Source organism: Mobula birostris, chromosome 6 (genome assembly GCF_030028105.1).
Source record: "Mobula birostris isolate sMobBir1 chromosome 6, sMobBir1.hap1, whole genome shotgun sequence".
NCBI lineage: Eukaryota > Metazoa > Chordata > Chondrichthyes > Myliobatiformes > Myliobatidae > Mobula > Mobula birostris.
The window spans coordinates 54,532,604-54,556,668 of NC_092375.1; the positions used below are offsets into that span (position 1 = coordinate 54,532,604).

At 41.5% G+C, this 24,065-nt stretch overlaps 1 protein-coding gene across 1 annotated transcript in view; it reads left to right on the forward strand.

Annotated features, from left to right (window-relative positions):
- The window catches only part of LOC140199065 (uncharacterized), a 75,818-nt gene that overhangs the window by 38,335 nt on the left and 13,418 nt on the right, over positions 1–24,065 (forward strand). Inside the window, exon 2 of the mRNA XM_072260513.1 lies at positions 12,498–12,520. Within this exon, the coding sequence (XP_072116614.1) occupies positions 12,498–12,520 (23 nt within the window). The remainder of the gene's footprint in view (positions 1–12,497; positions 12,521–24,065) is intronic.

Here is a 24,065-nt window from a genome sequence, read left to right on the forward strand (position 1 = left end):
TTATTATTTCGGCGGATGACTGGGTGCATATTTTACAACTAGTCAATACTTCCTCTATCTGTTCTAAACACTCCCTAATTCAATTTAAAGTTGTCCATAGAGCACATATGTCCAAAGATAAATTAGCTTGTTTTTATTCTCATATTAATCCTCTTTGTGACAGATGTCATGGGGAGATAGCCTCTTTAACTCATATGTTTTGGTCCTGTCCTACTCTGGAAACTTTTTGGAGAGACATTTTTAATATTATTTCAAAGGTATTGAATATAGATATTTCTCCCCATCCTATTACTGCTATCTTCGGATTACTTAAAATTTCCAGTAATCTTTCTCCTTCAGCCCGTAGAATGATTGCATTTCTTACTTTAATGGCGAAAAGATGTATTTTACAACACTGGAAAGAGACTAATGTTCCAACTACGTTCTTTGGTTTTCCCAGACGATACTATGTTTAAATTTGGAGAAAAATAGAAGTAATCTTTATGATTCTTCAGCTAAATTTGAACAGACCTGGAGATCTTTTATTCAACATTTTCATTTAATGTAATTTTTTTTTCTCTCTCTCGGTCCATATTCACATTCTCTTCTTGCTTTTTAACTGTTTTTAATGGAGGTTGGGTTTGAGGACGTGATTGTTTTAAGTTGTTTAACTCTGCTTGATTCCTAGTTAGCCCATTGCTTTACTTTGCTTTTTAGATTAGTTGAACGGTGGGTTTTTTTTGGGTTTTTTTTCCTTTCCTTATTGATATATATGAAAATTAGTATACTATTATACTACCTTGTTATTTTATATTTAAACTGCACTGTTTGTACTAATTTTTTTTGTGTATTAATATTTCTTGTAAAGTTATATTGCAACAGTGTATTAGCGCCAATATGGTTTACCTTTTGTGTACTAATTCAATAAAAAGATTTAAAAAAAAGTCTCAAAGTCTAGAAAGTCCTATCATCTCACGCAGACAATAGAAGGAAGAAAACTCTCCCTGCCATGAACCTCCAGCACCGCAAACTTGCCGATGCAGCACCCTAGAAGCACCCGACCACAGCTGACTCTTGAGTCCACCCGAAAACTTAGAGCCTCTGACCAGCCCTCCAGCACCGAGCACCATCTCTGCCGAGCGCTTCGACGCCAGCCCCGGTTGCCAGTAACAGGCAAAGCCGAGGATTCTGGCCCCTCCCCTCCGTGGATTCTCAATCGCACAGTAGCAGCGGCAGCGAAGTGGACATTTCAGAAGTTTCTCCAGATGTTCCTCTGTGCTTCTCACATCTGTCTCCATCAAATCAGGATTGTGCACAGCATCCTACTTGACAAATGCAGATATCATTCATTGAAGAGGCTGCACGTGCTGGGTCGCACCGCTGTCTTCTCCTCCCACACTATGAAATGATAACTGATCAAAGACTTTAAGGAACATCATACAGCAAGATGGAGAAGTAGAAAGTTAAGGGGAATAGATCCTGAAACTTAGGGCCTGATGGCTGAAGGAGTGGTCACTAGTGGTGGACCAAATTAAATAATGGATCATTGTACAAAAATGAAAAATTGGAGAAGTTTAGATATTGCAAGGGTTTCATCAGCTGAATGTGATTATAGGATTAAACTGGGGTAAACCTATTGTAACACCTGGTAAAGTTTTTACTGCTAATGTCTTTCTGTAGAAGAAGTGTGTTCTGTTAGCTGTGGTTGGGTTACCATTAACAAAAAAGGTGTGTATCATTCAATCAGGAAAGTGGAACTGGGAGAAGGTTCCAGAAAATGTTGGAGGAGCAGTTTTGTGATGAACATTGAGCTGGGTTAGGGGCTTTTTCGGTGGGAGATGGAGAGAGAAGGAGCTTGAGAGAACTGGCCATAGAATTTAATCTGGCAGGAATGTGCGATCCAATGGATCCCAAGAGGGGAGCTTTTGCCGGGAAGCAGTGAATGGGAGTTGGTGCAGTGTGTACATCAACAACAATGGCTTCTGGAAGACCTGCGCTCCACCGTACACATGTGACTGTTGAAGTATAATGGGCCTTCCTTGTCTTTTCCTTTCTTTCCCTTAATGACTGTTTGTTTAAGATGACATTCTGAAATATATTTCTTTATAATTGTGTGCAGTGTACAATCTGTTATTTCTTGCCAATGGGCGATTGCTGGGGGCAGTAAATCACACAGCATTCACACAAACCAGGGTTTGGGTGGGCGAGACATCCCTAACTCACGGATTTGGTGGGACCAAAGTTGTGTACATCCTAGGTGTACGAAGCCTGAGAAAATTGGGCGCTTTGCCGTGGAATCCAGTGGCTGTTAGCGAGGGGCTAATGAACTGCATTTCCAGAGATGCCCAGTAAAAGGGGTTTCATTGTGGGTGTTATCATCCTGGATTGAATTTGTTGAATGCTGTGTGATTGCCCTAAGAATTGATTAAGTGGTTTGTGTATAGGCCCATGTTAAACAATTGTCTGGGAAAGTGATTAAGATATGTGGTTATGGATGCCGCAGGGATTAGTGTTGGTGCAATTCAAAGAGATTGCCCATAACTAATGCCTGTGTTCTGAGTGGGGTGGATATCTGCACCCCAGTTGAATTGCTGGTTAGGGTTTTAAGTACCGTTATAGCATCAGGGACTGGTACTGTTGGAGTACCCGGCCATCCATACTTTCAGAGAAGAGGGGAGTGTAGACGTGAGGGGAATGAGTGGTCCAATGTAAGTCTAATGAGTCGTCCAGTGAGAGGGGGGGGAATTCTGAGTTGGTATTGGCCCTGCGTTCCTGGCGGACAAATGACAAAGTGCACCGGCAGAGATTCAAAGTTATCATAGGGTGAGAATACTCTTGGGAGTGAAACCCATCTCTGATGGGGTGGAGGAATATGATACTTGAGTGGAGAAGACCTCTCAGAAGCTGGATGAGTGGCAGTGCTCTGATAATGTGAAAAGACAGCGATTGCTAGAGAATCTAAAAGGTCCGGCTCCTGAGGTAGTGACATCCTTAAAGGGCAGAGAACCCCTAAGCTACTTCTGCAGGTTACATGCAAGCATTAGAAAGCATTTTTGGCATGGCAGGAAACCGAATAGAGCCTATTATGGGGTTCAGGAGAAAGGGGAGAAATTTTCTGCCTATATTTTAGTGCTGGAGAGACAGCTGCTTTGTTTATGGCATAAAGGGCCATCCAACTGGCTGAGGTGAATCAATTCAGAATGGACCAAGTGGTAAAGGGTGAACTGTCCCAGGACATGATTGCTTTCAGCCTCCAAATGTCCCGTAGTATGCGCCCTGCTCCCTCGTTTGTTGAGCTGATCAGAGAAGTAAGAGAGGAGGAAAACATGATGGAGGAGCTGGAGGCCTCTGTCAGCAAGGCACAGTCCTTGGTAGTAGCTCCAGTTGCAGAAGAGACCCCTGATGTCCCACAGACAGTGGTGTTACAGGAGTTCAAAGCTGAGGTATCTTGGCTGATATCAGCGGGTTTAGCATGGCAAAGTCAATAGGGAGCCGGACCTACTGATGGGATGTACTAAGCATAGGCCTGCTATTGAACGGGGTCCCTTAAAAAGCTGAGCGACCGGTATTGTTTGCTACAACTGTGGTGAGGAGGTGCATTTCAGGCGGGAGTGTGAAGGATGGGAATACCTTTGGAAAGTGAGCCTATGTTTACCTAAACAGAAGGGGAAGTCGGAAACTTTGGAGAGACCCCGTGAGAGAATGGCCTGGCGTCTTGGGGGGAACATGTTTCAATTAATGTATCAAGGAAATAACTAAAGAGAAAAACCCTGTTCCTGAAAGCTTAGTGGGGCCAAGCTCTTGCGTATCTCTATGAATCAAGAGTATTTATGCTAGAGCCATACTTGACACAAGTTCTCAGGTTATTCTGCTGTACAGATCCTTCTATAACCAGTATGTGACGCACTTACCATTGACGTCACTCAGTGCTCTGGAGCCTTAGTACTGATGACTATCCGTATGATGGTTACTTATTATAGAGTCAGACGTGGGAGGACCTTGATACGTAAATGTTGATTTGTCCAGACTGGTCGAGAAGGGTGAAGCTTCAATTCTTGTGGAAACAAATACTCCTATTGTAAGGAGGCAAGTGGGAGGCTGCAAGCAAAGGGTTGAAGAGAGTTGAAAACCTTGTCCATTCACTCGGTGTTCAGAGCTGCTTCTGAGGAAGTGCATGCCCATCTTAGGCTGGACGTTGAGCACAAACGAAGAACTGTGTGGTACACCCAGTCCAAGCTCGTCATGTTATGGCCTGAGGAAGTGGCAAGAGTAATGGGAAACCCCAAATTTCCCAGAACGTCTGATGCCAAGGCCCTCCTGGTGGGTGCTCTGGAACACCATGAAGAGGAATCATGCTTTCCTGCTGGAGTATCGGTGAGGCGTAAACTGCGGAAGCCATCAGTTGTACAGGTAAACAGGATGATAGTAATTGTCAGGAACACCTTGGAGAGGGAGGTCACCCTCAGGTGCGAATGCTGAAGGCACACCTTTTATCTGATGACTGTAATGTCTAACTTTCCTGTGAGACAAGCAGGAGAGAAACCATTTCTTGGAAAGGGAAAGTTGACAGCCAAGTTATTCAACTTCGATGACTCCGTCAAAATTCTCCATCAGAAATACCTTCTACATCTGGGACATGAGGTACGTGTGGACGCAGGGCCGAACATGGATCCTACACCTAATAGGAGGACTCCTTGGTGACATGGGAGAACAGAAAGACAGCTGTGAAGTGATCTGAAGGGGGCTCAGAGGATGAGTAAATGGAGGTGTGGTACATGTTACCTGATGCAAAGTCCCCAATAATTGTCGAAAGGATTTCCAAACCTCCCCACTCTGATGCAGATGAAACCGGGGGTGGCGGGGGGGAGGGGGGATGACTCTTGCAGTAGAGTAACTCTTGCAGTGGACAGGCAGGCTTGCAGCTGGACTATGACATGATACTGGGCTCCAAATTAACTAGGAATGAAGCTGAGCTTAGTCAAGTGACAGGGGGACCTGAGTTGCTGGAAGGCACGAGTAATGGATAATAGATAGGGGGAGGCCTCTCCACGTAGCTAGGAAAGATCCCAAGGAGTGTCTGAGACTGAAGAAGTTGATGATGGGATAAAGAGGCCTCAAAGAGTTAGGAAACCCCCAGATAGATTAGCCTATGTTGCACCAGGGTAACAGAGTGTTGCATCTATCCCCCTAGTGAGATATATCACTACCATTTACAAATGGACTGGAGGTCCTGACATCATGAAATTCCTTTGAAAACTGTGTTATTAATGAGGGCTTAACAAATTTCAGAGTTACGAGGACATGACTATTTTTGGTGGTGGGAGAGTGTAACACCCCGGTAAAGGTTTTACTGATAATGTTGTCGGGTATTTTATGTAGGGTCTTTCTGTAGAAGCAGTTTATTCTGCTTGCAGTGTTGGGGTTACCATTAATGATAAGGGATTCTTAGGAATATGTGTCAACCAAGCAGTGGAGTGGAACTGGGAGAAGGTTCTAGAGAACGCTGGGGAGCAGTTTTGTGGTGAACACTGAAGTGGGTCAGGGGCTTTCTCGGTGGGAGATAGAGACAAAATAAACTTGAGAGAACTGGTCATAGAATTTAATCCGGCAGGAACATGCAACCCAGTGGAGGCCAAGAGGGGAACTTTTACTGGGAAGCAGTGAATAGGAGTTGGTGCAGTGTATAGATCAAAAACAATGGCTTCTAGAAGACCTGAGCTCCACTGTACACATGTGACTGTTGAAGTATAATGGGCCTTTGTTGTTTTTCCCTTTTTTCCTTTAATAACTGTTTGTTTAAGTCAATATTCTTAAATATAATTCTTTATAATTATGTGCAGTGTATGGTCCGTTATTTCTTGCCGATGGGCAATTGCCAGAGGCAGTGCTTCACACAGCATTCTCACGAACCGGGGTTGGGGTGGGTAAGACATCCCAACCTCACCGATTTGACTGGACCAAAGTCATATACACCCTATATGTACAAAGCCTGAGAAGGGTGGGTTTCTCGTGTGCAGTGCACTGATGGTTAGCCAGGAACTAATGAGCTGCATTTCCAGAGATGCCCAGTAAACAGGTTTGAAGATTTTCAAAGAAAATTTGATATTAAGCGCTGTGAGAAGTATCAAATTGTAACTGAAAATTTGTCAAAGATTTTGAGGAACATCATACAGGAAGTTCAGGCAATTGACCAGCGGTCAAAAGCTTTTTTGTAATCCAGGAAACATATGTAAATGTCTTTTTTTTCTAGACCTCGTTCCACAATCATTCGCAAATTGAAAATCCCTTCAAGGGTACCCTTACCCAATATAAATTCGCTCTGGCACTCATTAATTTCATTAAGAACTGTCCTATAGTTCTAAAATCTGAGCATTTCATGCTCTTACTTTTCTTTGGGATTAGGACAAACTCTGACACCACAAAACCTGTTGGCCACTTTCCTGTTGAGTAGATTGTATTGTAAAGCCTCGTGATCTCCTCAACCTCCGAGTCGCCAAGGCATTTCAACATTTCGGCTGCAATACCATCTACATCACAAGTTTTACCAGTTTTTAACTTTCCAATAGCTGCTCTTACTTCCGCTGCGAAAATTTCTGGACCTTCCTTGTTCTCCTCACTCACTTGATCATTTCTAGCATCATAGTACAATTCCCTAATGTATTCCATCCATCTACTTTCCACCTTGTCATTCTCAAAGAGTATGTTCCAGCCCTTGTCTTGAATAATGCCAGTCCTTGATTGTTTCTTGTTCCTGTTGGTCATCTCTGCAATCTCCCTGTGCATATTCCTTGAATGATGCAACATGTCTATAATCTCTAGCTTTTCACACCATTTGATAAACCATTGTTCTTTAGCTTTTGCACATTCTGCTCTTATTTGTCGGTCCAATTCCTTGTACTTAGATGTGTCCTTCTTGTGCTTCCTTCTCTCTTCCATGAGCTTCAGAATGTGATCTGTCATCCAGGCTTGTTCAGCTACGCACCTTCTTTTGGGGAGACATTCTTCAGCTGCCATTTGCACACATGACAATGGTCATACATGACTGAGTCAATCATGAACAGCTGGTCAATTGCCTGAACTCATTGGGGTTGGATGGGAAAGATATTCGACTGATTGCGAGCCTGTACTGGCATCAGAAGGCAGTAGTAAGAACTAGTGGTGGGAATTTACTGGAAGTTGAGATCCAAAAAGGGGTTTGCCAGGGCTTCATTATCGCCCCTTTATTATTTAACATTTGCTCAGAGGTAATCTTCAGGGTGTTGAATGATGAAGCTGGTGTCCAAATTGATGGAGCGATGGTGAACAACTTGAGGTATGCAGATGATTCAAAGCTGAGACTGAGGACAAGTTACTCAGAATAGTAGATAAGATAAATGCTGAAGGTGAACGATTTGGAATGAAAATAAATGCTGCAAAGACGAAGATGATGGTAATATCACGGAAGAAAGAAGTCCCCAAAATCGGTATCAAAATTAGTGACGTAGGCATAGAGCAAGTCAAGAAGTTTGTGTACTTGGGACAGATGGTCACAGAGGATGGGAAATGTGATACAGAAATTAGACGAAGAGTTGAGATTGCAAGATCAACGTTCTGGAGCCTAAGTGAGGTGCTGTGTGGCAAGAGGTTGGACTTTGGGCTGCGTTGTTGAATTTGGAAATGCTACGTCTGGAGCAGTCTGTTGTATGGAGTCGAATCGTGGACCTTGTGCAAGGAAGCGCAATGACGACTGGAGGCATTTGAAATGTGGTGTTTAAGGAGAATGCAGAAAATTAGATGGGTGATGAAGGTCAGTAATATGGAAGTGTTGAAGAGAGCGAGGAGGGAAAAGGAGTTGCTGAAGAATGTGCAGAGAAGGAAGCTGGAATATGCCAGTCACTTGTTAAGAGGTAGTGGATTGCAGAAATTGTTATTGGATGGAATGATAGAAGGAAAGAGGGAAAGAGGAAGGCAGCAAACCACTTGGTACGATAATGTGAGGCAATGGACTGGGTTGAGTTATGCTGAGTCCAGAAAAAGAGCGCAAGATTGAAGAAGATGGAGGTGCATGGCCGCCAGCCCTGGATTCGGGACGGCACCTGCTGACTGACTGACATACAGCAAGATGGAGGAGTAGAAAATCAAGGGGAAAAGATCCTTAAACTTGGGGCCTGATGGCTGAAGGAGTGGTCACTAGTGGTGGACCAAATTAAACAACGGATCATTATACATAAATGAAGAATTGGAGAAGTGTAGATATTGCAGGGGTTCCATTAGCTGAAAGTGATTATAGAATTAAATTGGGGTAAACTTAAAAAGGGAAGTGAATCAAAATATGAAAATTTTTATATTTAATGTGTCACTTATCTAAGGGCCATTGTCAGTGAGTTAGCACAGGTGTTAGGGTGAACATGTGTGAGGAGACCTTGGTGTGTGTTAGGACACAGAAGGCACTGACATCTCTGGAGTATAACATGTTGGCCAGGAAAATGTTAGAATAAACATTGCTATTGGTGACAGAGCATTGGAGGAGGATTGTGTTAACAAATGTGCTGAGGCGTGGGTTAAGGCATGCAGTAACAAAGGAGGAAATAGACAGTCTTAATGATGTAGTTAATGAGTTCACCTTGCGGTCAAAAATATGTACTGTAAATGTTGCAAATAATTTCTTTCAGAGAAAATGATGGACCTGATGGCTGGGATGCAGTTTGTGGAAGGGTCTGATAATGGTGTTGACCTTCCCAACATTTAGTTGGAGAAAACCTTTGCTCTTCCAGTACTAGTTACTAGAAAAGCAACCCGTCACTCTAAAGACAACGAGGGTCCAAGGGATAGTGATGGAGAAGAAATAGATGGCATCAGCGTGGCTTTTGGAAACTGATACTATGTGTTTAGCTGAGATTGCTGAGCAATGGTATGAAGATAAAAAGTAATAGGGATCAAGTGAAAAATGATCAGATGGACCAGAGATGATGTTAGATGAATGGAAAGAAAATCTACTGCAGGGTGGATAAGAATGGAAGCGCACCTTGACAATTTTAACTAATTAATTAAACTGGAATGATGGAGTAGCTGGCATCCACTGTAATAGCTGACCACAGAAATACCCAATTGTTATAAAACCTGTCTGGTTCATTAATCTCCATTAGGAAAGAGATCTGCCATCCTTGCCTTGCTCTGCCTCCAGGTCCATAGTAAAAGCACAGCATCATGAGTTACGATTAGATCCTTTGGAGCAACAGGAGATGGGCAGTTGATAGTGGTCTTGTCAGTAACACTGCCCAGTGAATGAATAGCTAAAGCTTGTGTTATTTAGTCATAGTCATAGTCATAATTTATTAATCCCGGGGGAAATTGGTTTTCGTTACAGTTGCTCCATAAATAATAAATAGTAATAGAACCATAAATAGTTAAATAGTAATATGTAAATTATGCCAGTAAATTATGAAATAAGTCCAGGACCAGCCTATTGGCTCAAGATGTCTGACCCTCTAAGGGAGGAGTTGTAAAGTTTGATGGCCACAGGCAGGAAGGACTTCCTATGACGCTCTGTGCTGCATCTTAGTGGAATGAGTCTCTGGCTGAATGTACTCCTGTGCCCACCCAGTACATTATGTAGTGGATGGGAGACATTGACCAAGATGGCATGCAACTTAGACAGCATCCTTTTTTCAGACACCACCGTGAGAGAGTCCAGTTCCATCCCCACAACATCACTGGCCTTATGAATGAGTTTGTTGATTCTGTTGGTGTCTGCCACCCTCAGCTTGCTGCCTCAGCACACAACAGCAAACATGGTAGCACTGGCCACCACAGACTCGTAGAACATCCTCAGCATCATCCGGCAGATGTTAAAGGACCTCAGTCCCCTCCGGAAATAGAGACGGCTCTGACCCTTCTTGTAGACAGCTTCAGTGTTCTTTGACCAGTCCAGTCTATTGTCAATTCGTATCCCCAGGTGTTTGTAATCCTCCACCATTTATTGATAGGGATGAGCTGAGAAAGGACAGTGTGCTTAGTTGTGTCAAAAGCTGCCTCCTAATATTTGTGAATTCTGCTGTAAAATTACATTATCATAATTTCAATTTGGTTTATTCTCTCTGTAACACATTGCATTTTTATCACCTAACCCTGAATTATTCAGCTTGCCTGTCCTTAACTACAGGGTAGAAAGAATATTGTTAGGCAAGAGGTGACTTTCCTTGCGATCCCCTATCAATTTAGCACACAGATTGTGCTTGTGGAATTGCTACCTTGCCTCATTCCCCATATTATATACAGTATAATATTTGACACTGTTGACCACAGCATCAAACTGGCTGCCTGCTCTGTAATTTAGCTTTATCTCTCCTTTATAGTTCATTGGCACTCAGGGCTCTAGTCTTTTGATTTCAGACTATCTTTAACAATGTTACCCTTGCATCTCCTGCTTTTTTTTGTCATTTTATATCTGTGTCCTCCACTGAGCAGGAATAAGGCACTCAGCCTTGAGTTAGTACAGCTAATGGTCTTTTTCTTTCAAGTATCTTTTCCTGTGCTATCCTCTTATCCCTTAATTCTATCAAATTCCAGAAAACTATCATTCCCTGCTTTTAAGTAAATTCAATGGTTGAGTTCTCTGGAGTAGAGCATTCCAAAGATTTACCAGCTTCTGGGTGAAGTCATCTTCATGAATCTTAATACTAAACAGCCTACTTTTTCTGAAACTCTTTTCTATCATTCCAGATCTTTAGTGAGGAAATCAATTTTCCTGGGATTCAATCTTTTAAGAACGTTTTTAGTTTCATTGAGACCTCCTCTCATACTTGCTAATCTCTGGAGAGTCTTCTCAGTTTCATCTTGTATGTTGCATCTGCTCCCTGAATCCAGCCTAGAGAATCTTTGCTGCATTCCTTCAATGGCACATCGTGGTCAAACTACACACAGTGGGACCTAACATAATGGCTGAGAAATGTCCTTAATATTTTTGCTTACATATTCACCTGTCATCTTCTTGCTCTTTTGTACCCTCTATATATCCCTTTGAAGCCTCCTTCCAATGTCCCCTGTACTCATAATCCCACTAGTTTATAACCGTATAACCTTTACAGCATGGAAACAAGCCATCTCGGCCCCTCTAGTCCATGCCGAACACTTACTTTCACCTAGTCCCATCTACCTGCACTCAGCCCATAACCTGCCATTCCTCTCCTGTCCATATACCTGTCCAATTTAACTTTAAATGAGAAAATTGAACCTGCCTTTACCACTTCTAATTCTACCCATGGCTGTGACTGTGGATTTCAGATGCAGTGGTCCTAAATGGAAATATCTGATCATTCCCTTTAGAGTTGCACACAAAATATTGTTGCTGCTTAGTATTATTAGCAGATTTCAAAATACAACATTTGATCATCACAGCTAAATGGTTGACATACAGTATATTGTGAATGATATAGAGGCCTAGGCATTGATCCCATCCATATCCCATTAGTCACTATCTGCCAAATTTATTTCCATTCTTTCATTTCATGTATACTAACCAATTCTCAGTCCACACTGGTATTTTTCTCCAATTCTTTGTGCTCAAACTTTTTGAACATTGTCCAACAGCCTTTGTGAGCCTCTCTCTCTGTCCTCCATCATTTATTCTACCTGCAATAATCCCAAAAACCCCAGCAAAATCATCAAATATGATTTTTCTTTGTTAAATCCGTGCTGAATTTGCTTAGTCCTCGCTATCATTACCTTTCATTTCATGACTATGGCTCTGTTATCTGAACATGCGTTTGCCATTGCTCGGTCGATAAACACAAGACTATTCTTGTTTGACTCAGCACGTAGGAAATGTGAGCTCATCAATTTCTTAGATGGCATTTCTTAGATCTACAGTTTGTAAGCTGTTTGCTTTCATCATCGAAATGTCCCTATCCCTCCATCTTCTGAAATTTTTCTTCATCAAATTTTTAAAATATTTTTTCACCGGTCTTTCAATCTCCACCTCTGTATAAGCCACACTGGATCCCAGCATTTCTTAATCTTGATTTTTACCTTCAACTACCTCTGGGTTTTTAAAACAATTCTTGTCTTTACCTGCCATGTCATCCATTCTCTACCTTCTAACTGGAATTTAATCACCAGTAGTCAGTACTTTGGGTTAACCATCTTCCATAACTTGTGTTACTTCATAACACTTCCAATTTGCTACCTTGCCTACTATTGAAAAGGCTTTTCAATATCTTCTTTTTCAGCAGCACTTTAGATTAACTCCTTTCTGGTTCATACTCCATTTCAGATTTATGCCCCTTGAAAGAATAATTCTTCAATTTACAAAGTAAAGACAATCTATATACCTAAAATGAATACATGTACATGAATGGCTCTTATTTGCTATAACTGGTAGTCCCAATTTACATAGCGAACCAATTAATTCCTTTATTCAACATTTTAAACCCAATTAATAATCTTTCAAGATTAAAATGGTGTCTTGAACAAAGAAGTGAAATGATTGAAATGAAAGCTAGCATGAGAGTTATTTTAATTCTCTTTTTCTTTCTTTACAGAAAGGAAGGTAATAAAGAATTGGGTAAGTGTGGCTTCATATAATTGACTTATACAATTGAAAAGGTCAGGTATTGGGACCGGAGGCAAGGGACAGGCCAGCTGTGCTCACTGCTTCGCAATGTTTACTCAGCTCTGTATTGAACTCAGGCTGTGGCCTGCTCTGTCTGCAAGGGTGGCTGGCTTCACATCTGTGGTCCCACAACATTTACTAGGCTCTACAATGAACTGAGGCTGTGGCCAGCTGCAGTGATGCCTTGTTTCATGTTGTTCATAAAACTTCATTTCTGAATGCTATTTGCTGACTCTTATTGTTTGCATGAATTTTTTTCTCTCTGCCCACTGGGTATTTGGTGGTCTGTTTTAATGAGTTCTTTTGGGGGTGTCTTTGCTTTGTGACTGCTTGTAAGGAGACAAATCTCAAGGTTGTATAATGTATACATACTTTGGTAATATACTTCGAACTTTTTAAACTTTGAATTACAGCATGGAAATGCTATGCTTGCTATACAGTAATCGTAGAAACTTACCGCATATGCCATGATAAAGAAAATGAATTTTTTAATGATGTACAGTAGTGTTAAAATTCTCATGAGAACTTAGCAGATGAATGAAAGTGAAATACCACTAATTACATGAAATATCTTGGGATATGATTCATGTTAAATTTCTGAGCAATGCCAGTTTGGAGTATAATCAACCAAGCCAGTTGTCAAGGTGCTCAAATTAAAAGAAAATTGATGAGATCCTGTGCTGGAAGGTTTAAGTGTGTCAAAGCTAAAGGGTGACAAAAATGGGTTCTAATATTTGTTACAGTCAAGTAAGTAACCCATAGTCTGTCTAGTTTCATGGGTGATAAACAGCCACTTAAGCTGTTAGAGGGTGGTTGCACCTATGAAACTGTATTATAGGATGTTTGAAATAATATGTAAAAAGGAGAGGAAATTGGAAATAAGTTTATTAGCCTTTTTCCCACTTTTCAGATGTGGTGAAGTATCTAGTATACAAGAAGTATATTTGGGAAAATCACAAGAACATACTAGCCCAACAAAGGAGGGAGCAGTTTGAGATCGAGTGCTGGGGAACACAGTGAGCAAACAGAGTCCCTATCCCCACCTGTACCATCACCTTCAGGGACCTTTGAACTTGTACAGCAAAATTCCTCTGACATCCTTACTGCTTATTATTTGACTTCGCAAAATGAGTCACTTAGTACTTACTCTCATGGTTACACTGGCTTTTTTTTTAACTTCACTGCCAGAATATGCTGACTCAGCCTGTGAGGGAGCAGCAGATTAGACACCACAGCTTTCACGTGCGTTGTTGCTAACCAGTGATTCCCTATTGACTCACCATCTAAGCATTAGCAGGTTGATTAAGAGTAGTTATAGAAAAATTCAAGGAATAGGAGTGGAGCTGCGGTGCAACCGGTAGAGCTGTGACTTCATAGGTCCAGAGACCCAATTACCACTCCCAGCATAGCAGGAAAGGCATTTACAGAGAGAGCTCTCTTTCTAGGTTAATTAAGAGTGAAGAGAGAGATCAATTTCTTTTTACATAGCCTGGGGAAAAATACAAATGCAGGACAACAAATACTTATTCCAGTCTTAAATTCCTTTATCTGTTTAGATGTTGCATTTGAGAAAGAGGGGATCAAAATAAAAATGACAAAACAGTTCACGCTATTACAATCTCAGTTTAACTTTGGACCACACCCTTGTTACGTATGCAGTATGAAAATAACTAAACAAAATATACAAAACCAATACGGTACTGACAAATTTTGGCACACACGTGCTTAACCTCCAAACACACATAGGCTAGACCTTGAAATGAGTTCTCCTCGCTCACACTAGTAGGCCAATTAAGGATCTTCGCAATCACGTTATCCAGCGCTGATCAATTTACTCGTGAAAATCTTTCCTCACCAAACCTGGGAAAAGCATTTGAACATCATCATTTCTAGAGTATGGCAACTCTTCGTTCTACTCCACCCATGCAAAATGACATCACCATTTTCTCTTAAAGACACAGGCAGCTATTTTAGCATTACCAAGGTGAATACATAATTGCACTTTAACAATAAAAAAAATGATATTCAACGGTCACCCGGTTACGTTTATCAATCTATAAATAGTGAGGTGGCAATTGAAGGAAGGGTGGATTTCACTGAAGGTAATGTACTGTCTTTATAGCAGTAAAAGAGGGTTAACCAGTAACATTGGATGCAATTACAAACAATAACGGAGGTTGATGATCACCAAGAAGAATCATCCCATTCACATGAGATGAATCATAAGTTACTGATGTTAGGGAAGGTGCATGTCAATTATGGAAATTGTATTCTTCCAATCCTTAGAAGGGAAATATTATAGATGCTTTCTTCAAAGAAACCATTGTTTAAAAAAAAAGTATAAAAACAACGATGGTCAAGGTCATGAGCAGGTTCAATAGCAAATGGAAGTACATATTCCTGAGGTAGCAGAGTCCGGACAGCACAGGTTTAAGGTTGAAGTGATGAGAGAGACAATGTTGTAATTTGGGATATGTTACTTCAGAGGGTACGACTACAACTACTAGTAATAGTTGCCCGACGCCGGCCCCCTAGGCCTGAGTCGACGGCGTAGTAGTAGTACTTCAGAGGGTAGTAGAATCAGGTTCAAGTGTAACATCCAAAAGCAAAGTTGGAAAATACTTTATTGAAACAAATGACAGTGGTATGGGGAAAGAGCAAGGAATGAGATTACTGTCATTACTCTGCAGTGTGACAACAATGGACAGAATGTCTCAATGTATATTGTGTCATTCTGTGATTCTATGAGTTCAACTACACACAATCTTCTAGCCAAATGCAGGGACAAAAATTGAAAAATGCACCCACCACCCCCCTCCCCCATACATGCGCTCTGTAAACTATTGGAACTTCAAAGTAACTTCCTGAAATTACCAGACTATCATTTCAGTTCAATACCTGGTACTGTTACCCAATGAAAATAATTTATGAATTATCGAAGAAGTCCACATTATACGCCTATTTATACACTTTCTTTGAATTTGAGAAATTTATCGGACAAGTGACGTAGTCACTAAGAATGACTCAATTAAACAAGTCTGAAGGAAACGAGTAAAGGAACTGATCTTTTTTGGCATGGTTATAAATATAAATGCAATTTAAATGTTCTCAATACTGCAATTAAATACTGCACAGTTCCCTGTCTAGTTACTTGAAATAAAGCAATACTTTGGCAATTGTGACCAAGTGAGGGCATGTTAAAATTGACATTGATAAAACTATTTCAAAATGTATTGAAAATTGCTATCAGTTTTAGGTCTCTTTCTGAAGTTCCACCTAACAGTGGTAGACTATCCCTCCTCTTGCTTCTCAAAGTTTTTTTTTTAGCTTTTGGCCATACTGTTTCCTTCTCTTGTAATGCCAGGCAATATTTTCCTTGATTCATTCATTCTTTTATATTCTGTGGTAGTCAGAGCCACCTGTAATGGCTTTTCTTCAATGTCAGATTATCAGTATTACAGCGGAGTCAAGGGAATTACCAAGAAATGAGAGAGGAGCTAGCCAAAGTAGATTGGAAGGAGACACTACCAGGGATGACAGCAGAGCAGCCATGACCGGAATTCCTAGGAGCAATTTGCAAGGTGCAGGATAGATACACCCGAAGAAGTCGTATTCTAAAGACAGGATGACACAACTGTCTCTGACAAAGGATGTCAAAGCCAACTTAAAGCAAAAGAGAGACCATAATAAAAAGCAAAAATTAATGGGAAGTTAGAGGATTGGGAAACTTTTAAAAATCTATGGAAGGTGACTAAAAATCTATGGGGGAGGGAGTGAAGATGAACTATGAAGGTAGGCTAACCTTCAATATCAAAGAGGATAACAAAGGTTTTTTTTCAGATATAAAGAGTAAAAGAGAGGCAAGAATAGATATTGGACCACTGGAAAATGACACTGAAGATGTAGTAATAAGGTACAAGGAAGTAGTGGATGAACTGAATAAGTATTTTCAGAATCAGAATCAGGTTTATTACCATCGGCATGTGTTGTGAAATTTGTTAATTTAGCAGCAGCAGTTCAATGCAATACATAATATAGAAGAAGAAAAAAATAATAGTAATAAATAAGTAAATCAATTGCATAGCTTAAAAATTGTGCAAAAAAACAGAAATAATATATATTTAAAAAGTGAGGTAGTGTTCAAGGGTGCAATGTCCATTTAGGAATTGGATGGCAGAGGGGAAGAAGCTGTTCTTGAATCGCTGAATGTGTGCCTTCTGGCTTCTGTGCCTCCTACCTGGTAGCAGTGAGAAAAGAGCATGCCCTGGGTACTGTTTTCCAACAGTCTTCACTGTGGAAGACATTAGCAATATGCTGGAAGTTCAAGAGTGTCAGAGGGCAGGAGTGAGAACAGTTGCTATTACAGTACTAGGAGAAGGTAGTTGGGAAATGGAAAGGTCACATGGACCAGATGGACTACACCCCAGGGTTCTGAAGGAGGTAGCTAAGGAGATTGTAGCGGCATTAGTAATGATGTTTCAAAAATCACTAGATTCTGAAATGGTTCCTGAGGACTGGAAAATTGCAAATATCACTCCAAGAAGGGAGGAAGGCAGATGTTGGAGTTGATTGCTAAGGATGTGGTTTCAGGTTACTTGGAGATATGTGGTAAAATAGGTCAAAGTCAGCCTGGTTTCCTAAAGGTAAAATCTTGCTTGACAAAGCCCTTTGAGGAAGTAACAAGCAGGACAGACAAAGGAGAATCAGTGGATGGTGTGTACTTGGATTTTCAGAGGGCCTTTGACAAAGTGCTGCACATAAGGCTGCTTAATAAGATAATATCTCAGGGTATTACGGGAAAGATATGAGCTTGTATAGAACATTGGCAGGAGGCAAAGAGTGGGAATAAAGGGAGCCGAGCCTTTTCTGATTGGCTGAGAGTGACCAGTAATGTTCCACAGGGGTCGGTGTTGGGACCGTTTCCTTTTTTGTTTATGTCATTGATTTACATGGTGGAATTTATGGCTTTGTGGTCAAGTTTGTGGATGATATGAAGATGGGTGAGGCACATGTAATGTTGAGGAAGTAGAGTGGTTGCAGAAGGAGTTGGACAGATTAGGAAAATGGCCAAAGAAGTGGTAAATGGAATACAGTGTCAGGAAGTGCATGGCCATGCACTTTGGTAGAAGGAATAAAAGCATAGACTATTTTCAAAGTGGGGAGAAAATTCAAAAATTCGAGGTGCAAAGGGACTTGCGAGTCCTCATGCAGGATTCCCTAATGGTTAATTTTCAGGTTGAGTCAGTGATGAGGAAGGCAAATGCAATGTTTACATTTATTTCGAGAGGACTAGAATATAAAAACAAGGGTGTAATGTTGAGGCTTTATAAGGCACTGGTGAGGCCTCACTCGGGGCATTGTGTGAGCTGTTTTGGACCCCCTTATTGAAGAAAGGATGTGCTGACATTGAAGAAGATTCAAAAGAGGTTTGCGAGAATGATTTCAGGAATGAAAGTTTGTCTTATGAAGAGCGATTGATGGCTCTAGGCTTTTACTTGCTGAAATTTGGGGTGGCATTGTAGTGTTGTGGTTAACACAATCCTTTACATTACAGGTGACCTGAGTTCAATTCCTGCCACTGCTTGTAAGGAGTTTGCAGGTTCTCCCCATGACTGTGTGGATTTCCTCTGGGTGCTCCAATTTCCTCCCACAGTCCAAAGACATACCAGTTGGTAGATTAATTGGCTATTGTAAATTGTCCCATGATTAGGGTACAGTTAAGTCGGGGTATTGCTGGGCAGAGTGGCTTGAAAGGCCAGAAGGTCCCATTCTGTGCTATATCTCAATAAATAACTAAACTTAGAAGAATGAAGGAGGACCTCATTGAAACAGATTGCTTGCTGAAAAGTATAGATAGTGTGGATTTAGAGAGGATATGTCCAATGGTGGGAGAGTCTAGGACCCGAGGGCACAACCTCAGAATAGAGGGGCGTCCATTTAGAATGGTAATGAGGAGAGGGTGGTGAGTTTGTGGAATTCGTTGCCACAGGCAGCTGTGGAGGTTAAGTCACTGGGTGTATTGAAGGTGGAGGTTCATAGGTTCTTAATTAGTCAGGATAGGCAAGGTTACAGGGAGAAGGGAGAAGGCAGAAGAATGTGGTTGAGAGGGAAATGGATCAGCCATGATAAAATGGCAGAGCAGACTCAATGGGCTAAATGGCTAAATTTTGTTCCAATGTCTTATGGTCTTTTCATTATGTCTGGATTACCCTAAGGATTTATCATGGCTCTCTATTCCTATATTTATGTATACAGCTGTGCACCTACATCTTCTGTAACTTTGAAGCATCAAACACTACAGCAAGGGGGAGAGCCAGTCCCTTTTTACCATCTGACCAGCTGGCTCCAATCATTGATCCAGAACAAACATGGAGGACCCTTGCCAGGGTCAACCCACGGAAAGTGGAAGGTTCCGACAACATCCCTGGACGTGTGCTCAAGGAATGTGCTGATGTATTAGCAGATGTCCTGACAGACATTTTCAACATCTCCCTTAGTCAAGCCATTGTCCCCAGATGCTTCAAAACCTCCACAATCATCCCTGTAGCAAAGAAATCAGTTGTAGCCTGTCTGAATGATTACCGTCCCGTTGCCCTGATCCCCATAGTGATGAAATGTTTTGAACGGCTTGTCAAGCCTCATATCACAGCCAGCCTCCCCTCATCGCTGGATCCTCTACAGTTTGCTTATCGTCCAAATCGCTCTCCGGAGGACACAATATCCACCACACTGCACACAGTTCTCTCTCACTTGGACAACAAAGACACTTATGCCAGAATCCTGTACATTGATTTCAGTTCAGCGTTCAATACCATCATCCCGCAGAGACTAGTGGAGAAACTGTCACTGCTTGGCCTTAGCACTGCCATGTGTCGCTGGATTCTGGATTTCTTGACAGAGAGTCTGTGTTGGCAGGAACATCTCTGACTCCATCACACTGAGCACTGGATCCCCACAAGGCTGTGTGCTTAGCCCATTGCTGTTTACACTGCTAACGCATGACTGTGCAGCCAGATTCAAGGAGAACCTGATCATTAAATTTGCTTATGATACCACAGTGGTGGGGCTCATCAGCAAAAATGATGAAATAATGTACAGGGAGGAGGTCAAACACCTAGAGAGCTGATTCAGGGATAACAACTTGATGCTTAATGTTACCAAAACCAAGGAGATGATGATCGATTTCAGACGGTCTCAGCCTGAGCACACACCCCTCAGCATCAGTGGCTCCACAGTGGAGAGAGTGGAAAACATCAGGTTCCTTGGGGTGCAGATCTCAGACAATCTCACCTGGTCCAGGAACACCACTGGGATTGTGAAATGGGCCCAGCAGAGATTGCACTTTCTGAGGAAGCTTAAACAAGCATCACTCCCCACTAACATCTTAACTACATTCTACAGAGGCATGGTTGAGAGTGTGCTGACCTTTAGCATCACAACCTGGTACTCCAGCTGCAGTGCTGTTGACAAAAAAGCCTTGCAGAGGGTGGTTAGGGGAGCAGAGAAGGTTATTGGGGTCTCCCTACCTTCTGTCCAAAACCTCTTTCAGAGTCGATGCCTCTAGAAAACACGGTACATCATTAGAGACCCCTCACACCCTCTCCATGAACTGTTTGTTCTTCTGCCATCAGGCAAATGTTACAGGAGCATCAAAACTAAAACCACAAGGTTACTAAACAGCTTCCTCCCACAGGCAGTCAGACTGCTAAATAGCTGCTCTATCTGACTCTGCTTTGGACACTTTTAACTTGAACTGGACACTTATAACTTGATTTTAACTGATATGTGGCTGTTGTGTTTTACTATTTATTGTTATGTTTATTATTTAGTGTTGCATTTGTTATGTTATGATTGCACTGCTCCTGGGAAACGCTGTCTCATTCTGCCCTGCAGAGTTGATGTACGGTTAGAATGACAATAAAGTTTTTTGAATCTTGAATCTTTGAAAACTGAGCAACATGTGGTTTTGTGTTTGTGCCCCTAGCTTTGAATTCCTGTGCGAATGTGCAAGGCACAAAGTTGGCAGTTCCATCCACTGGAGCATCTGAACACTGAATTTGCTCCCTTTTGGAAATGGCATAGGAACTTCAAGTCATTTATTTGCTCAATTATATATTCAATTTGTTTTTAATTAATAGCATATTTTAATTGTTTTGACTTTTCCAAAGTATTTGGATTCATGGAGTTGCCGTGCCAAAACATGCCCTTTAACCCAACCTGTTCATGCTGACCAAAGTACTTTCCTGAGCAAATCCCATTTGCTTCTATTTAGTCCACATCCTTCTAAACCTTTCCTATCAATGTACCTGAACAAATGTCTTTTAAATGTTCTAGTTGTACCCACCTCTGGCATGTCTTTGGCAGCTTGTTCGATATACCTATCACCTCCTGTTGGAAAAACTTTGTCCTCAAGTCCGGTTTAAATCTTTCCCCTTTCATCTTAAATCTATACCCTTTGGTTTTAGACTCATCTACCCTAGGATAAAGACTATAACCATCCACCTTATCTATGTGCCATGACTTTATAAAATATTTTTAAGGTCACCCCTCAGTGACCATTGTTCCAGGGAATACAGAACCAGTCTCTTCTTGTAGCTCAAGCCTTCCAGTTCTGGCAGCATATTTGAGAATCTTTTCTGCACCTCCTCTGGCTTAATCACATCCTTCCTGTAGTATGGTGACTAGAACTGCACACAATATTCCATATACAGCCTCACCAACATCCCATATAACTGCAAGAACCTGGACCCATTGCAATTTGCCTATCGCCACAATAAATCAACAGCAGAGACAATCTCAATGGCTCTCCACACAGCCTTAGGCCACCTGGACAACACAAACACCTATTTCAGGATGCTGTTCATCGACTATAGCTCAGCATTTAATACCATCATTCCCACAATCCTGATTGAAAAGTTGCAGAACCTGGGCCTCTGTACCTTCTTTTGCAATTGGATCCCCGACTTCCTAACCAGAAGACCACAATCTGTGCAGATTGGTGATAACATATCCTCCTCGCTGACTATCAACACTGGCGCACCTCAGGGGTGTGTGCTTAGCCCACTGCTCTACTCTCTGTATACACATGACTGTGTGGCTAGGCATAGCTCAAGTACAATCTATAAATTCGCTGATGATACAACCATTGTTGGTAGAATCTCAGGTGATGATGAGAAGGTGTACAGGAGTGAGATATGCCAACTAGTGGAGTGGTGCTGCAGCAACAACCTGGCACTCAATATCAAGGCAAGACGAAAGAGCTGCTTGTGGACTTCAGGAAGGGCAAGACAAAGGAATACATACCAATCCTCATAGAGGGATCAGAAGTGAAGAGAGTGAGCAGTTTCAAGTTCATGGGTGTCAAGATCTCTGAGGATCTAATCTGGTCCCAACATATCAATGTAGTTATAAAGAAGGCAAGACAGTGGTTATACTTCATTAAGAGTTTGAAGAGATTTGGCATGTCAACAAACACACTCAAAAACATCTATAAATGTACCATGGAGAGCATTCTGACAGGCTGTATCACTGTCTGGTATGGGGGGGGGGTGGGGTGGGGGCTACTACGCAGGAGCAAAAGAAGCTGCAGAGGGTTGTAAATCTAGTCGGCTCCATCTTGAGTATTAGCCTACAAAGTACTCAGGACATCTTCAAGGAGTGGTGTCTCAGAAAGGCAGCATCCATTATTAAGGACCTCTAGCACCCAGTGCATGCCCTTGTTACCATCAGGTGGGAGGTACAGAAGCCTGAAGGCACACACTCAGCGATTCAGGAACAGCTTTTTCCCCTCTACCATCCGATTCCTAAATGGACATTTAACCCTTGGACACTACCTCACTTTTTTTAATATAGAGTATTTCTTTTTTTGCATATTTTTAAAAATCTATTCAATATACGTATACTGTAATTGATTTACTTGTTTATTATTATTATTATCTTTATTTTATTTATTTTTTCCCTTCCATATTATGTATTACATTGAACTGCGGCTGCTAAGTTAACAAATTTCATGTCCCCTGCCGGTAATAATAAACCTAATACTGATTCTGAACATGACATTCAATTCTTTATCCCTTTCATCAATCAACATCCCAGCTTTTTACTTCACCTCTTCCCCCAACCCAGTTTTACCTATCACCTACCACCTTGTACTTCTTCCTCCCCTCTTCCCACCTTCTTACTCTGACTTATTTTTTTTTCCAGTCCTGATGAAGGGTCTTGTCCTGAAAGGTCGACTGTTTATGCATTCCCATAGATGCTGCCTGACCTGCTGAGTTCCTCCAGCATTTTGTGTGTGTTGCCTTGGATTTCTCATGTTTGTGGTCCTGACTCTTGTACTCACTTCCATTAACATTATGGAAATGCCAAGCATGTCATATGCCTCTATCACCATTTTGGCTATCACAATTGCCACTTTCCAGAAACTATGGGCTTGTATCCCTTGGTCTGTCTGTTCTAGAGCATTCCCCAAGGCCCGGTCATTTTTTTTTTGTGTAAGCCCTCCACAACAGCTGATTTAACTCCCTAACTGCAACACCTTGTACTCATCTAATTAAGTTCCATCTGCATTCCTTTGCCTACTTTTCCAGTTGATCTCCAGTTCTGCAATCACCATGTTTGGTGTCGTTTGTAAAACTACTAATCATGCCACCTACATTTTTATTCCAATCCTGAATATGATTGACAAGTAACAGTGGACCCAGCACTGATCCCTGCTGCACGCTAGCCTAATCTGAAAAACATTACTTTAGTACCACCTTCTGCCTCTCCAACTCCTTCAAAGCCAATTTTGTGTCCAACATCCCATGATTCTATGCAATCTCACTTTCTGGACCAATCTACAAGAAAGGATCTTGTCTAAAGCTTGGCTAAAGTCCATGTAGGCATCATCTACTACCCTGCCCTTGTCAATCCTTTTAGTCAAATATTTAAAAAAAAACTCGAATTAGTGTGATACAATTTCTCACGCAAAAAGGCAGGTTAACTTTTCTTAATCAATCATTGCCTTTCGGAATACAGATAGACCCTATCTCTCAGATTCACTGCTGGTGACTTGCCCACCCCTGTGTTAGGCTCACCGGCCAATCATTCCTTAATTAATATCACACCTTTAATCATCCTTGAGTCTTCCAATACCTCACCCATGGCTAAAGATGATATAAATATCTCTGCTGGGCCTCTGCATGTTCTTCTCATCCTTCCACAATGTCCTAAGGTACACTCGATAGGGCCCTTGGGATTTATCTAATCCCTCAAGAATGGCAATAGCTCACCTTTCGTAATTATGTTTCAGGATATGATTATTCTCTTCCCTGAATTCCCTAGTGTCTATGACATTCTCCATGGTAAGTATGTATTACTGAATGCACTACTTTTTCACTGGAAGTAGAATCCCTGAATCAAAGTTTCTGAAGTGTGAAAAGTAGTGAGATGCTAGGTGGAAGAGGTGAAAGACTGAAGAAAAATCGGAAAGGAGAATTCAGTGGACCGTGGAATA